The sequence below is a fragment of the Alexandromys fortis genome, unplaced genomic scaffold (genome assembly GCF_014885135.2).
Source record: "Alexandromys fortis isolate MF-2015 unplaced genomic scaffold, M_Fortis_MF-2015_v1.1 scaffold_159, whole genome shotgun sequence".
NCBI classification, from domain to species: domain Eukaryota; kingdom Metazoa; phylum Chordata; class Mammalia; order Rodentia; family Cricetidae; genus Alexandromys; species Alexandromys fortis.
In genome coordinates, this window is record NW_026068031.1 from 2,941,811 (window position 1) to 2,958,263 (window position 16,453).

Here is a 16,453-nt window from a genome sequence, read left to right on the forward strand (position 1 = left end):
TTGTTCTGTAACAGATTTTTTTGGGGGGTGGGGTGGGGAACAAAAGCAAGACAAAACCCATCAACCTTATTTTAGCTGACAAGGAAAAGGGGATTATTTCTTCTGAGTTAGATAATGCAGACAGCTGGGGATGTAGCTCCATGGTAAAGCACTTGCCTAGGAGTCATGGGCTGCAGGTTCAGTTCCCAGTAATGAAACAAACAAACGAAAGATAACAAAGACAGAGGGTCCCCAGGGTCAGTGGTCCAGGCACCAACCACACTGTGTCCTCTCTAGGCTCTGGTGGAAGGCGAGGGACACAGGCTGAGTGGAAGCACCCAGCAGGTAGGAGAGTATACCTCCATACCGTGCAGGACAAGTCTGGAGACTCAATCAAAGAGACCACTCTACAGTAGAGAAAAAAACGCGTTTTTATTGTTTATTCCTTTTTTTTAAAAAAAAAACTTATAAAATTTAAGTGGTTAATTAGAGTTTAAAAAATCGATCACTGAATGTAGTCAGCGTACTTGACTCCCACAGCCGTCTCATTCTGATCTTGCACTTTTTAGTGCATTTGGTTTTTCTTCAGCAACCGTCATCTGAAGTCATTCGTAAAAAATCACAGGAGCAGCGCTGGGGAGACCTCAGGTTCCCTGCAGGGCCACGCCTGGCAGGGCCTGCGGCTGCTAGGGTTCCTACACAGAACCTGAGGTGAATCAGAGGCCCCTCGCCTCACCAGTCTCCGCTGTCTGCCCTGGGCACTGCAGGCCTACCCAGGGCTTGGCTGTCCTGGTGCATCCATGTTTGGCTTCACTCCATTTTGATCCTGGTCAGTTCCCACCGTCCTCCTCCATAGAGTTTCAGAACCCAGGAGTGAAACTGCGAGAGACCATTGCCCCACGGAAGTCAGACAGCTGCCAGGGCAGTCACCCAACCCCTCTGCCCCCCAGCGCCTCATTTGAGGGGCCTCTGGCCTGGCCAGGCCCGGCCTCTGTGTTCTTCCTCTTCCTCAGGCCTTCCCTGAGACATGGGTACCTTCTCAAGGCTGGGCCGATGTCCCACGCTGATAAATGTCATCCCCAGTTGCTGGCCAAGGCGATAGAGCTCACTCTCCACCTCCTCCGTCAGGGCACTGGTGGCTTCATCAAGCACTGATAGCACACGTGGTGGCAAAGGGTCACAGCCCTGCCCTTGCCCTCTCTGTCACTCCTACAACCCGTATTCACCCTGGGGTGTGGAGGACAGACAGCTGCCCTGGCTTAGAGGATCCCTGCCTCAAGGACACAACTGTCCAAGAGAGCCACACCAGGATAGAGAACATACCTGTGGGCACTGCCCAGCTCTCTCAGCTGCCTACAGATAAATAACACTGTGCCCCGGGACTGTACAATCCAGGACGTCCATACCCCACCACACATATATGCCCCTGCCAGACACAGCTTGGGGGATGTCCACTCATCTAGGGCAGAACCCAAAGAGCTCTAATCACAACCCCTCTAACTGAGGAAGTTTAATAATGGGTATTTACATTCTCAGGATCATGCTAAAGGACCAAGATCATCACAGACAGGGGACACAGGGATGCCTCGTCATGGACAGGTACGCACAGGTGGATGTGACCACACGCTGTGAGCATCTGCGAGCACACACAGCACCTGGCGCCTGCACCCACGGTGCGCTCCTCACCTGCATACTTTGGCTGCAGGTAGAAGAGGCGAGCGAAGGACAGTCTTTGCATCTCCCCTGGTGACAGGACATCATACCTAGGCAAAGTAACCAGAAGGGAGCCCTTACAGGAGGTGGCGACTTGACTTTTGCCAAGAACAGGTCTTGAAAGAAGCAAGCTCACTGCAGACACTGGTTGCAGGACAGAGGACCTCCTGCTTAGCCACAAGGCAGGTGAGGCCCAAACCACACCCTAGATACAAACCCTGAACGGGTGGACCAGCCCAACATCTGGCTGTTGGTGACAGGAGTCATTCTGTCCCTTTGCAGGGCTGCTGGGACCCACTGTCTTCATGAAGGAGCTGCCTGAAATAGCTCATCCTTACCAGTTCCAATCCACCTGCTGGTCCAGACCTCCAGTCCTTGCCACCAAGCTGGACTGGAACAGAGGACACAAAGTTCATACAAGGTCCATCCATTTTCTGCAGTCCCAGATCCCCACCTCAAATGCCGACACAGCAGCGCTTTGCCACGGTGGGCGTTGTCACCTGTACTCCAGGCCAGCTGGAGGACGGTGACAGAAGCAGCAGACACACTCCGTCAGCTCTGTTATTTTTTTTTTTTCGAGACAGGGTTTCTCTGTAGCTTTGGAGCCTGTCCTGGCACTAGCTCTTGTAGACCAGGCTGGCCTAGAACTCACAGAGATCTGCCTGCCTCTGCCTCCCGAGTGCTGGGATTAAAGGCGTGTGCCACCACTGCCCTGCTGTTATTGTTTTTTTTTTTAAGATTTATTTATTTATTATGTAGACAGTGTTCTGTCTGCATGTGTGCTTGTACACCAGAAGAGGGCACCATATCTCACTGTAGATGGTTGTGAGCCACCATGTAGTTGCTGGGAATTGAACTCAGGTCCTCTGGAAAAGTAGCCAGTGCTCTTAACCTCTGAGCTATCTCTCCAGCCCTTTGTTATTGTTTTAAAATTTGCCACAGAGGTGAGATAGCTCAGTGGGTTGAGTGCTTGCCATACCAGCCTGCCTGGCAACCTGAGCCCTATCCCTGGAACCCAAAACACACAAACACACCCCAAAAATGAAAACAATATCTCTACAGAGAGCAAGAGCACAGCGCCTTACTGCCTGTACCCTGTCTGCCGTTCCTACTGCCAACTTGTAACTCCCCGTTTGCCCCAGTCTCGGGTCCAGAAATGGCAACAGCTCCGCTGGCCAGCAGCTACCTGTGGCCAGTGCACTCAGGTGAGCCCGGTTCCCCAACACCTGTCCCACTCACCAAGCCTGCCAACTCCAAGAACCTCATGATCCTTTCATCATCAGCAGAACCTGCAAAACAGAGGCTTCTTCAGTACACTGGGGCCTCAGGCGGGCAGGATGGAGGGCACGCATCCCAGCAGGGGCAGACGCCCCGGGACAAACCTCAGAGCAGAACGGCCTGTGAAAGGAATACTTGCTTGCCTTCTTCAGTGGTGTCTCTCTTCGGGAAAGGAAGACAGGACAAGAAGAGGACCCCAAAATAGTGAGCAGATAAAGGATAGCCAATAGCTTGGCTAGAGAGTTTTCCAGGGGCAAGGGGGGGGGCTACCCAGGCAGAGCAGGGACAACTGGGGTGAGATGACAGGAGTTGAGGCGCAACAGCTCACCTGAGTCAGGGTAGATCTCCTTCAGGGGATAGATCACCTGAAAACAAGAACAGCTCTGGCTAGGACAGGTGATAAGAGCCAGCGGCACTCAGTCCCACCCCTTAGCATCCCTAGGAACCACCCACAGCGGCAGACTCCTCCCCGTCTAAGCAGAGGGGTGACACCAGCCTGAGGGCCTAGTAGGAGAGACACAGATGTAACCAGTGGGGCAGCTGTAGCCTTCAGACGTGTGTCTGTGAGGCAAGAGTCTTGGAACCTTCTGAGCGCAAACTCTAATGCCCAACAAACAAACGGGGTAACAGGCTAGACACCCTAGGAAGTCCTCTGGGTTCAATCCATAAATACTGCACAGTACGTTCTCAGAGGCTGGGAGCTCCCAGGCAGGAGCACTTTACCGGCCCTAACCTCACTGTTAGAAGTCCTGGATATAAGCGGATGGAATGAGGTTGGAGGAATAGACCCCTGACCCTGCTGACCTGCTCCCGAAGTGTCCCATCAGTGAAGAATGGCTTCTGTGGCAGGAACAGCACCCCGTGGGGCCCAAAGTCAGTCAGCATCTGCACTGAGCCTGCAGAGCCCACAGGAGCCGCCATTGGGAGACCTCTCAGAGTGGGTACCTGCCTTTCCTCTCATCTCACCCGCTTCCCACCACGCTGCCCACCGGGGCCAAGGCTGCATCCGGGACAGGGAGGGCTGGCTCACCCTTCATGCTCTCCCACAGGCCGCCCAGCACCCGCAGCAGGGAGGTCTTGCCGGTGCCCGTGTTGCCTGTGATGAGCAGACTCTGCCCCTCACAGATCTTCAAGCTCAGGTCCTTGATCAGGGGCTTGTCAGAGGACGGGGAAAGGATGGAAACCCGGTCAAGCAGAAAAGCTGTGTCTGATGGCTCTGTGACTGGCCACCCTGGGGCCCTGGGACAGAGAAGGGAGGTGGAGAGACAGGCCGTGAGAGAAGTACAAGTGCTTGGCTTAGAAGCATCACCTTTGTCCCATCAAACTCAGACCCTGACATTTCAATCCTCATACCTCAGGGTGTAAAGCACGAGATGGGGTGATGTTAAAACAGGCTGTCAGAGTGGACCCCAGGGACAGGGCTTGCAGGGAGGCCAAGTGACCACAAACGTGGAAGTAACCATCTGGGAGCCAAGGTGACTCGGGAGAAACCAAACTCACCCACTCTAACCCAAACCTTGAATTCCTAGTCTGCAGAACTGTGAGAAAGGTCCTGTCATTTAAGGTGGCCTGTGGTAGAATGTCATGGCAGCCTACGGATCAGCATGAAGCTGGAGCTGAAGCACTGACCCGTGACCCAGTGTGACCAGCCCTACGTGACTTATCTTAATCAGTGTTGGCAGCCATCAATGGTGTAGGTTGCCCTGCTTGGCTGAGAAAAACCCAGCTCAGATGGCTAAGTGACATGTCCAGGACTACACGACTTCATGCTAGTATTAGTGGGGGTTTGTTCCTCTTTTCTGTTGTTTGTATAGCATAAGCCATCCTGGAACCTGCTCTGTGGATCGGGCTGGCCTCCAACTCAGATTCCTCTGCTTCCTGTGGCCTAGGATTAAAGGCATGGGTCACACCCATGTCACACACAGCCAGATTTCCATTTTTGAAAGGAAGCACTTTTCAAGGATGACAACTGATTTTTACTTCTGAGGAGGAGGATTTTATTACTATCCTTTATAGCGATAAAGGAAATGATACTCAGAACGGTTAAGTAATTTGCCCTTGAGATGAAACACTGTGGGACCCCAGGGATGTATGAATAAAGATATCTCTGGGTCCGAGGGAGGCACGGAAACAAGGGCACCCTGGGAAAGGGGCAGTGGCGGGCTCAGCGGAAAGAAGAGATAAGGAGGGCATCGTTCAGGTTTTTCTTCTTTTTTTAAAAAAACAAAAGATTACTTTTGTCCTGTGTGGTGCATGTAAGTGTGTGCATATGTATGCATTCACGTGTGACACCAGACGTCATGTCATGTGTGTTCCTTCTTAGGTCTAAACCTGGAGCTCACTGTTTGCCAAGGCTGACCAGATACTGAACCCTTGAGAGCTGCCTGTTGCCACCACCCTGCACTAGTGTTAAAGACTCACACTGGCTTCTGTGCGATCGCTAGAGACTTGAACCTAAATCCTCAAGCACCTTACCCACTGAGCCATCTCCCCAACCCCTCTTTTTTTTTTATTCATTTATTTTCTACATTTTTATTTATTTTTTATTTTATTTATTTATTTATTTTGGTTTTTCGAGACAGGGTTTCTCTGTGGCTTTGGAGCCTGTCCTGGAACTAGCTCTTGTAGACCAGGCTGGCCTCGAACTCACAGAGATCCGCCTGCCTCTGCCTCCCGAGTGCTGGGATTAAAGGCGTGCGCCACCACCGCCCGGCCTACATTTTTATTGATACATTCATAAAATAAATATTTATTTTATTTAGCCAGGGTCTCACCATGCAGTTGAGGGTGGTCTTAAACAATCCTTCTGCCTCAGCCTCCTAAGTACTGGGATTAAAAGTGTAAGCCACCACGCCTGGCTTTTTGTTTTGTTACAGTGCCAGGCAGAAGGTGTGCACGTTTGCTGGAGAATGATGTAAACCTATACAACGGGTGCCAGGACGAAGGTGTCAGCCAACAGTGCACACTTAAAATGCACTTGGTACAACATGCAGATTGCTTCCACCCACTCCTTATCTCCGCTGCCTAGGGGAGGGGGCTCCATGTTCACTCGAGCTGGTGATCATCGTGTTTTTCCACCCGCACTACAGCTCAGTACTCACTTGCTCAAATCCCACTCACTCTCGCCCAGGCTCTCACAGTCTTGGGATTTTCGGGACGTGTCCAGCAGGGCCTCCTGAAGCTCTCCAATCCTGGGCAAGAAGGAAGAACTAAGGCGGGATCTTGACGCCGGGTAAAGGGGAAACGCCTTCCTGTCTCTCTCCCGCCCACTGACACACAGTGGGATTCTGTCCTTCCCCGTTCAGGCTCAGTGTTTTCTAATGGCACACCCTGCTCACCTGTGCGTGTAACCAGCGACGTCTGAGAACGTGGTGGACAGGTCAATGAGCTGGGTGAAGCAGTTGATGAGGTAGATACACACAAAGGCATTCTGGTCAGGACAGAGAGCAGTGAGTGCAGGCCCAGCGCCCTGGGCCACAGGGAAAGGTTTATCAGAAGCGACCTCACCTTGCTGACCAGGGTGCTGAGCTCCGTGGGGCTCAGGTCGCCATAGATCCCACTGAAAATGGGGATCGCAATGACAACGTAGCTCAAAATACTGCCCAGATAATCAAAGGTGTTGATACCAACTGTAGGAAACAGGTTTCGTGAGACCCAGGAGACACCCATGTGTTCTGCAGGGGAACCCTTAGGATGTGGAGCAGGAAGCCAAGCAAGGCCACACACCCCTAAGATACCCACAGCAAAGGCAATGGCTCCCTCTGGTTAATCCTTTCAGGAAATGGATCCCTAACCAGGGCAGGCAGACAGTAGGGTGGTGTGCGGATGAAGTGTTAATCGGACCACCCCCATCCTGTGGTCCCACCTCCCAGGGCCCCTCTGCCTACTATACAGCCAGAGCTCCCTGGACATCAGCTCTCTCTGGGTTTGAAGGAGTCTCTGCAGCCTGCGGTCCGTTCTCATGTGTTCTACGAGCCCAGCTCTGATGGAAAAGAATGAGATGTCTCAGGACCTGCAGGGGCTCAGCAAGGCTGGGGCACCTTCACCCCCACCATAGCCTCCTTTAGAGACCAAGCCCATGTTTGATCCTAGCCTGAGACACTCTCTTCCGTGAACATCCACAGCTTGAGCCCCATGACTCAGTCTGTGGTCATGAACTCTGAAGTTGGCCAGACCCGGTTCAGATCCAAAACTCTGGCTGGTTTCTGTTAAAATAATAGTTATGTAAACTTCTAACACCTTTCTTACTTTACAATTGAACTAGTGACAGCTACATAGTACGTTAGATCGTGATTTAAGAGTTCTATGGGGGCACTGAAAAGAAGGCTCAGCCCTTGTTGCTCTTATAGAGGACCTGGGTTCAACTCCCAGCAAGTACATGGCAGCTCACAGCTGCTTGTTACTCCGGTTCCAGGAGATCTGACTGCCTCCTCTGACCTCAGCGGGTACCAGGCACACAGACAGTACAGATATACATGCAAGCAAAGCACTCATAAACATAAAATAAGGAAATCTTAAAAACTTTAACCCAGCATAGTGGTGCACACCTACAATCCCAGCACTTATCTCTGTGAGCTTGAGACCAGCCTGTTTACAGAGAGTTCCAGGACAGCCAGGGCTACACAGCGAGGCACTAGGGGGCTGGAGGCCTGCATAAGAGCACTCTTGCTCTTTCTTCCAGAGCGTGCTGTTCCAATCCCAGCAGCTACACTAAGTAGCTCACAACTGCCTGTAACTCCAGAATCAGTGAAACCAATACCCACTTCTGGCCCCTAATGACACCAGCACACACCCTACACACACACCTACAAATAAAGTAAATAAGATTAAAAAAAAATTTAAAAATTAAAGTCAGGCCCGGCGATGGTGGCGCACGCCTTTAATCCCAGCACTCGGGAGGCAGAGGCAGGCGGATCTCTGTGAGTTCGAGACCAGCCTGGTTTACAGAGCTAGTTCCCGGACAGGCTCCAAAGCCACAGAGAAACCCTGTCTCGAAAAAGTAAAAAAAAAAAAAAAAAAAAATTAAAGTCAGGCTGGGTGGTGACGGTGCTTGCCTTTAATTCCAGCACTCAGGAGGCAGGAGGATCTCTGTGAGTTTGAGGCCAGCCTGGTCTACAGAGCAAGTGCTAGAATAGGCTTCAAAGCTACAGAGAAACTCTGTCTTGAAAAACCAAAATAATAATAATAATATGAAGAAGAAGAAGAAGAAGACGAAGAGGAGGAGGAGGAGGAAGAGGAAGAGGAAGAAGAAGGAGGAGGAGGAGGAGGAAAAGTCAGTTGAATAAAAAAAGTTCTGTTGATTTCTTTCTTTTTTGAGACACAGTCTCATACATCCAGGCCAGCTCTTACTTGCTATGTAGCCAGAATGATCTTGAATTACTGCCTGCCTCCATCCCCTAAATGGTAGGACTTGAGGCATGTGCTACCACACCTGGTTTATGTGGTGCTGAGGACTGAACCCAGGGACTCAGGTATGCTAAGCAAGCACTCTGCCAGCTGAACTACATCTCTAGCCCCAGCTGTTCTGAATATAAAGTACCAAGCACATGAGGGACCTCGAGTAAATAAGAGCTGTTATTATTGCTTTTGTTATTACTGTAATTATTATTGTAACTAGTATAGTGCTGGGGCTAGAACTCAGGACAGTGGTCTACCACTGAGCTACACCCCCAACCTCAAGAGCTACTACTATTAAGCAAATGAAATGGAGCAGTCACTTTGCACCAGACTCATGCTGGCTGGCAGCCATCCATGCAATAAAGTAGATCAACAGTTCCTATCTTTAAGAAACTTGCAGGGGGCTGGAGAGATGGCTGGGTGGTTAAGAGCATTGCCTGCTCTTCCAAAGGTCCTGAGTTCAATTCCCAGCAACCACATGATGGCTCACAACCATATGTAATGAGGTCTGGTGCCCTCTTCTGGCCTGCAGGCATACACACAGACAAAATATTGTATACATAATAAACAAACAAACAAATAAATAAATATTTTTTTTTAAAAAAAAGAAAGAAACTTGCAGTAGGCCGGTGGTGGTGCACTTGGGAAGCAGAGGTAGGCAGATCTTTGAGAGTTCGAGGCCAGCCTGATCTAAAGAGCAAGTTCCAGGGCAGCCAGGGCTGCACTGAGAAACCCTATCTGGGGGAGAAGAAACTCACAGTTGACGGCAGGTGGCCTTGCCTCTAGGCATACTGAGTGCCAAATGTGTCCTTAGCACTATGACAACAAACAGGTGTGTCCACTAAGGGAGTCTTGGTCAGCTCCCCAGGGGAAGTAACTTAAAAGGCTTCAAGAGTTGGCAGAAATTCTCCACAAGAAAAACGGGGGGGCTGGAGAGATGGCTCAGTGGTTAAGAGCATTGCCTGCTCTTCCAAAGGTCCTGAGTTCAATTCCCGGCAACCACAATGGTGGCTCACAACCATCTGTAATGGGGTCTGGTGCCCTCTTCCGGCCTGCAGGCATACACGCAGACAGAATATTGTATACATAATAAATAAATAAATATTTAAAAAAAAAAAAAGAAAAGAAAAACTGGGGAGAAGAAGGGGGTATTTTAAGTTGGCAGAGTCGGCAGGAGCAGTCTGCCGCTGTAAGAGCTAACCTGTTGGGATCTCACAGCAGAGGCTGCTGAATCCAGAACATGGGCATCACTGGACTCATCCCACCTCCAGAATCCAGCTCAGGTCCTTTATTTATTTTTTTCTTTTAGACTGAGTCTCACTATATAGCCCTGGCTGGCCTTCAACTCACGAAGATCTGTCTGCTTCTGCCTACTGAGTCTGGATGGAAGGTGTGCGCCACCATGGCCTCCTGGCTCATCTCAGAGTCTGTGTTCCTGGTGTCCCCATGTGGAGGGGACTGCTAACTGCAGTAGAGATTGACTGAGCACAGAGGATCTATTAGATTTCCCCATGAACAGGGGAGCCAGGGAATAATCCAGCTTCTTAAATACAGCCTAGGCTACCAGCCCAGACACCAGGACCTGCCCTGGTCCAGGAAGGAAGCAACTCCACAACACCCAGCAAGACACCAGGCCCTTGGCTCCAGCAAGGGTAGATGTGACCTTCTGTGAGGAGCCCACCCCCACCCCCACGCTGCAGAGACAGAAAAAGTCACTCCACAGACAGCAAGAGAGACAAAGGCAAGGCCCACTCATTTTTTCCCTTGGTCATTTTAGAACCCATATTTAGGTCATTAATACTAACTAACGAAGCCACCAGCTTCACAAGCAGTCCCTGTACCTGAGGACAGAGAGAAGGCTGGAGAGAGGGTCACAGTTAAGTGTGACAAGCTCTACGGTGCCAGGAGGGTTGTGGTCTTTATCTTTCCCTTCCTAATACTAATGTGGGGAGAAGGGGAACTTCCTCTGCTAGACTCACCTGTAGAAAGCGGCGGGCTCGGCATTCACTCGAATCTGCATGTGCTTGAACCTAGGTAGATAGAAGGCAAAGGTGCTGGTGCTGGGAGCCCTGGATGGAGAGCAAGTCCACACCCATACAACATAGGGTCCAGCAGCTCTCTGTGGACTGTGGCTGCCTTTCCCTGGGCTGTCACAAGGGTGAAACCCCCAGGGCTTGGGTGGGGCAGCAGGAACTGTACAAACAGTGCTGACTTCAGCTGGCTGGAATGGGACGGGTGTATTCTTGTCTGCGGGACCTCCTTCCCTATGCCTAGCTTAACCAAGGCAGGAAGCAGGGGCAGGATGTAGAACAGCTGCTGGCCCAACAGAGAGGGCAGCTGGACCACGAGCTTGTGAAAAGGCCCCCAGAGGGTGCTGATGCTGGCCACGCCACACCTTTCTCACTGCGTCACATGCACGATGTCCCTAATTCTCACAGTTCTCTCAATAGACAAGTACACCATTCACTTCAGAGATGACAGAACGGAAATCTCAAGATGCATAGGACACCCATTTCCTCCAGGAGATTACACACGGCTAGTAGCTGGAACAGCAGTTACCTTGTCCCTTAATCTTACCCAAGAAGACACACCTAAAATCCCCCTCCAGCTTCTCCTGCTGCACCAGCTTCGTCACAATGGGCCCCATCAAAGTCTTGTTCACCATGGTTCCCATGATGAAATATCCAAAAATGCACACAGGCCCAAGCCAGCCTGTGCTGGAAGGCAGAAACGGAGGGTGAGAGGGGTTGTGGGATGCCACACACATAGCTTGGTGAACCCCCTTCCAGCCTCGTCCCTCTCAGGTAGCCTCTATTGGAGCTCTGCATCTGTGTGACACCTGACACCTGGCTAAATACCACATGACCAAAGAGGGGTGGGAAGCCTCCCTGGGGTGCGGGTGGGAAAGAAGAGCCTCTCTTGGACCCTGCCCTGGGTGTGGGAGGCTCAGGTTGGGGAGGGCACCTGGAGGGAGAGGCTGCACCTTTGGAAGCACTGGTACGTGTAGTAGGCCAGGGTGAAGGGGGATACGATCAGCCGGCTGGTCATACTGCTAAGCTGCCTGCAGAACCGCTCCACGTCCTGGCTGATGCGCTGGTCCCTACAGCCGCCAACAGGGAAGAGGAGCTGAGCCCAGCGAGCTGGGGACCTCCACTTCCAACCCTGACTGACCCAGACACACAGTCCTTAGACCCTCACCAGGATTCTAGACTGCTGTCTCGATTTACCATACAGAAGAGGAAAACAAAACCAAACCATCAGAAGACCCACGGAAATCTGAGGATAGAGCTTTCTTTTTGCGTGGTAAAGAACACGCTCTCCTTAATCTCAATCCTCCCTTATCTCTACAGACGGGGGCGACTCCAGGTCAGGGCTGGTTGTGACAGCTTCACCAGGGCTGAGTCACCATGAAAAGCCCATCTTCTCAGGACCTTCCCTGGGAAGCTCAGCCTGAGGAAAGGTCACCCCAGGTGGGCAGCACGGGCTGTGGCTGGTGAGTGAGGGGGACATCCCACAGGTCCCATCTCACCACCAGGGCCACCCTCACCCCTATTCCCACGAGCCCTTCTGCAATCCCTCACCTCTAAAATTTCAGCTTAAGCAGCCACACTTGACGTCAGGTATGACACTGGCCCCACCAGGGCCAGTGTCAGTTCACCTGACCACATCCTCTGAGACAGGACTATCGTGATAGTCATTGTACAGGAAGACGAAGACTTACTGAACATAAGCGCTAGAGGCAGGGCGGTGACAGAATAGGGATCTAAAATTTTCCTTTCCTTCTGCTCTCCTGCCCGCTGCACATCCAAGAGCTTGTTGCTTGGCAAGGATGCCTCCTTCATTTACTTCATTTCAACTCAATTATTTGAAACGAGCTAAAACTGCTCCTAATTGTTTACTTTTAGCTCCCTGTTTTCAGCCCCAGCATCTCTCTGCAGAACATCTTCCCTACACAGCTCTGGGCAGCAGCACTGGCCTCCTGCAGACGAGCGTGGCCAGGAGTCTGCAGGACTAAGCTGGCCACACACAGAGCCATCAGGGGCAGCAAGGATGGAGAGGGATGCCTACGGATTATCGATGTCATCCCGCAGCACGTTGAGGGTGTAGTACACTCGGGCCCGGAAGTACAGGTTGTGCAGGTGCTCGGTGAGGTCCTTCCTCCAGTTCACATACAGCAGGTTGCAGGTGAACTGGTCAAAGCTCTTCAGCTGTACACAGGGTGGGGGTGGGGGGAAAGGGGGAAGGGAGGGGAGGAAAAGATGGCTTCCTGCGATTCTAGGTTCAAAGCTCAGAACTGGCAGGAGCTTCTGCTGATGAGGCAGAAGCCACTCGACTCACTTCAGGGATAGTTCCCTTCTAAGGTTTCAAATCACGAGATTTCCCTTCCCCATTCGCTCACGTGCCTACTCCTTCAACAAATCCCAACAGGCTTCCCAAAGGCAAGCCCCTTAAGCCCCTTTCTGCAGTGTAGTCTCAATTGAGAGCAGAGCTGCAGCTGGAGACAGGGAGCCAGCCCCATGTCTGCTCCATGTATGAACTACTCCTCTACCCCCAAGCAAGGAAGAGGCCTCCACATATCTGAGGTCTTACTGGCTGAAAGTACCCCAGTGGTCACCTAAAGACAAGAAAGGGCAGCCCCAGAAACTGCTGCTAGTCCAGCCTGACGGAGGCTGGGTCTTGGGAGAGCCTTGCTCCATCACCTGCCCTTCCTGAAGAGCCTCACGCTGAGCCTTAGGGAAATGACAAGGAGTTCACAAGCCAGTAAGGAGTGTGGCACAGCTGTCAACTGAGAGAGCAAGCATATATGGAGATGGGGTTGAAGTTGATGGAGGAAACAAAAGGAAGTTGAGGAAGACGTGAAAGAAGAGCCAATAAAGGTATCTTGACAAACAAGTAGGGTGTCACTAACTCACATAGTGGAAGGACAAGAAAGAAGCAGGAGGAAGGCTGGAGGTGTGACACCACTCGGGCTGAGCCACAGCCTCAGCTGCCAGAGAAGCAGCAGCTCCCTGGCTGCAGATGCGGGTTTTAAAGTGTGCTGAGTTCCCTGAAACGAGAGTCCTGGGATGGGAAGGGACACTGACTATTTCTCCTGAGTGTTAAACCAGAAAGTCCATTCCAAGTAGGCCAATATCAAGATCAAGGCCCTGCCTCAGGTTCCATCCTTCAGGGGAACTGTTACTTCCCAGAAAGCAGCAGAAGCTTGGTTCCTGCTTCCTGAACATTAGGTGCTACCAAGCATTCCCCTAGACAGAAGAAGGGGACCACAGGGCCAAGGGGAGTCCTTACGGCTGAGTTGAGAACAATGAGCACCACAGCCAGGAAGGTCAGGGCTTTAAATCCATCCAGGTCTTTGTTTCCTAGGACCCCATAATACTGACTGGGGATCAAGCCAACTTGGTAGATCACCAATTGCTCTGTGGGGAGGGAGAGGAGCCAGAAATCAAAGGGGGAAGGAAAGACAACACTTCCTCCTGCCAGAGACAAGGAAAGGACTTCTAAACCCAGGCTCTGTCCCATCCCCCACAGCCCACTCACTCACCCAGGAGGGTCACACACAAGAGCGTCATGAACATTAAGACATTCTGTGATGACCAAGAAGGAAAGAAAACCTTCTGTATCCTCAGGAACCGCTGGACAAGTTGCAGATCTATCCTGGGCCTGCAGATGTCAGACATGGAGAGAAGGCTCAGAGGACAGAGCCTTATGGGAGGTACCCAGCTTAGCCTCATTCTTTACAGAGGGTCCAGGCTTTGCACAGAGAATGGCTTATGAATGCTGAAGATGATAGGGCTAGAGGACATCAGAGCAAAAAGTGGCACTACTAGCCTAACCGAAGCAAATGTAAAAAAAAAAAAAAAAGGATTTTAGTGGCGATACCTTAATAATGATACAGTGGGAAGACATTTCTCAGAAAAGACCCCAAACCTACAAACTACACAGGGTAAAACTGATGGGCTTAATTTACAATGAAGTATTTTTATTCAACACAGTACCACAGATTTTGATTAAACGAGAAAAGGCATTTACAGAACGAAATGAGTAAGGAATGACAATCTGGAGCATGCAAGGAATTTCTGCAAGTCAGCTATATTTCCTAGGAAAGTGGGGAAAGGAGATAAACAGCCTGTGGAAGGGGCACTCTACACGCCCAGTACGTGTATTGAGTCAGCACAGTGTGGTTGACAAGATGCCTCAGCTGGTAAAGTTTGTCTTTAAGACCTGAATTCCATCCCCAGGTCCCAGTGTGGAAAGAACCAACTCCTTAAAGTTGTTCTCTGACTCCATACATGTGTCATGGCACACACACACACACACTCACACACACAAAATAAAAATAAAGTTAGCACAATAGAACACTATCTTACACACATCAAATTGATATGTATTAGCAGGGGGACCTAAACAATACCAAATACTGGGGATGGAAATAAAGGGAACCAGAACCTTTAAATACTGCTGTTAGGAAGGATAAACTGGTCGTGACCACTCCAAAGAGCAACCTTGTAGAACTAAGTACAGCTCAGCATCTTATCTCCGGGGTGGACAGCCCAGATCAAAATCAGCAACATCTACCAAGAGATAACTGCAGGAATGCCCATCACAGTATAGGTCACGGTGCTTGGTATTGGAATCTAGGTGCCCATTGCTAGGGAAATGAGAGGAATAGTCTAAGTAATAAGGGTGATACCAGGCCACATTCAGGAGCGAAAGCTCATATAGCATGGATAACCTCAAAACCCAAAGCTTGGCTTGAAGTTTTTGATGTCTTTCTTTCTTTCTTTCTTTCTTTCTTTCTTTCTTTCTTTCTTTCTTTCTTTCTTTCTTTCTTCCTTTCTTCCTTCCTTCCTTTCTTCCTTTCTTTCGTTCTCGTTCTTTCTTTTTCTGCTTTAAAAATCACAACATATAAACTGGACGGTAGTGGAGCATGCCTTTAATCACAGCATTGGGGAGGCAGAGGCAGGAGGATCTATGTGAGTTAGGGGCCAGCCTGGTCTAAAGATCGAGTTCCAGGACAGCTAGTGCTACACAGAGAAACCCGGTCTTGAAAAACAAAACAAACAAACAAACAAAAACACACCACAAAAATCACAACATATTGTTTACATGAACTCAAAATCTATCTAGCTACTTTTTAAAAAGATAATATGACAATTTAAGTGAAGGTGTCTGAAAAAATTAATACACAGGATGGGGGGGGGGGGAGGTGGTCCGAGGAGCGGACTGGGATTGAGAATGCGAACCAAGGGAGAAATCTACCAATAGAGGGGTGTCCTCAGTTCCAAGAATGAAACAGAGTTAGCACCACACTGTGAAGCCGGGGTTCCAAAGAGCGCGGAGAACTGAAAGGAGAGTTGCGAGAAAGGACCCGACGGGGACAGCAAGCCCTTCCCCACTGCCCAGACAGGGCGTCCTCGTCTACCGGCTGTCCTCACTAGCCCTGCTCACCTGGCGCCAGCTCGGGCTGCGGGCCCTGGGACCGCCATCATCCGGGATGCGACCGATGAGCCAGCCGAGCCAGCCCCCTGCCCACCCCGGGCAGAGTCCGCGGAGCTCGGGGCCCCGCCCTGGGAGGAAAGGGGAGGGGCGCCAGCGACCACAGAGACGCGGGGGCTAGAGAGGACGGCTGGGGCTCGGCGGCTGCTCCCGGAAGCGCAGGCTTTCCGGAAAAAGCAAGAGAATAGCCAGAATTTATGGAGCTGGCCCGGCGGCTAGAGCGTCCCCTCTGGGTCTGGGAGGTTTCTTTTGACAACAGGTAGTTCGGAATGTAAACATCTCCCAGAGAAGCCAGCGTGATCTTAAAAGAAATATATATGTGAATATGTATATGCATAAATACACACACACGTATATATATACTATATGTGTGTGTGCGTTTGTGTGTGCTCACACGAACCATGGCTCAAGTGTGGAAGTCAGGACAACTACAAAGAGTCAGTTTTCTCCTTCCATCCTGAGGGTTCCTAGGAGCAAACTTAAGTTGTCAGGACTGGTGGCAAAAGCCTTCGCCGGATGAGCTCGTTAGTCCCAGAACGATTTACACGTGTTTTTTTTTTTTTTTTAAATATATATTATTTTATGTATA

At 50.7% G+C, this 16,453-nt stretch overlaps 1 protein-coding gene across 3 annotated transcripts; it reads right to left on the reverse strand.

Moving 5' to 3' along the window:
• Positions 1-387: 387 nt before the first annotated feature.
• On the reverse strand, positions 388-15,977 carry Abcd4 (ATP binding cassette subfamily D member 4). Of its 3 annotated transcripts, XM_050164493.1 has the most exons (19): positions 15,817-15,977; positions 13,910-14,028; positions 13,657-13,784; positions 12,436-12,575; positions 11,351-11,467; positions 10,959-11,084; positions 10,347-10,397; positions 6,858-6,952; positions 6,478-6,599; positions 6,309-6,400; positions 6,072-6,161; positions 4,001-4,209; positions 3,775-3,866; positions 3,299-3,335; positions 2,932-2,981; positions 2,031-2,083; positions 1,666-1,742; positions 1,015-1,130; positions 388-858 (listed from the first exon to the last, which is right to left on the reverse strand). In XM_050164493.1, the coding sequence occupies exons 1-19, from the start codon at positions 15,855-15,857 to the stop codon at positions 790-792; spliced, it is 1,824 nt and encodes a 607-aa protein (XP_050020450.1). In that variant the 5' UTR covers positions 15,858-15,977; the 3' UTR covers positions 388-789. The 3 variants fall into 3 exon arrangements, with proteins under 3 accessions (XP_050020450.1, XP_050020451.1, XP_050020452.1); XM_050164494.1 differs by lacking the exon at positions 10,959-11,084; XM_050164495.1 differs by lacking the exons at positions 10,959-11,084; positions 11,351-11,467; positions 12,436-12,575; positions 13,657-13,784; positions 13,910-14,028 and having other exon boundaries at positions 15,817-15,920.
• Between the last annotated feature and the right edge of the window lie 476 nt (positions 15,978-16,453).

Bases quoted from the DNA above. Each gene is read 5' to 3' on its own strand.
- Abcd4 (XM_050164493.1), bottom strand. From the start codon at position 15,857: ATGATGGCGGTCCCAGGGCCCGCAGCCCGAGCTGGCGCCAG. The intron at 12,576-13,656 runs GTAAGGACTCCC...CCCTGTGTACAG, and splicing joins TCATTGTTCTCAACTCAGCC to CTGAAGAGCTTTGACCAGTT. The intron at 3,867-4,000 runs GTGAGCCAGCCC...TGGGCTCTGCAG, and splicing joins CCTGTGGGAGAGCATGAAGG to GCTCAGTGCAGATGCTGACT.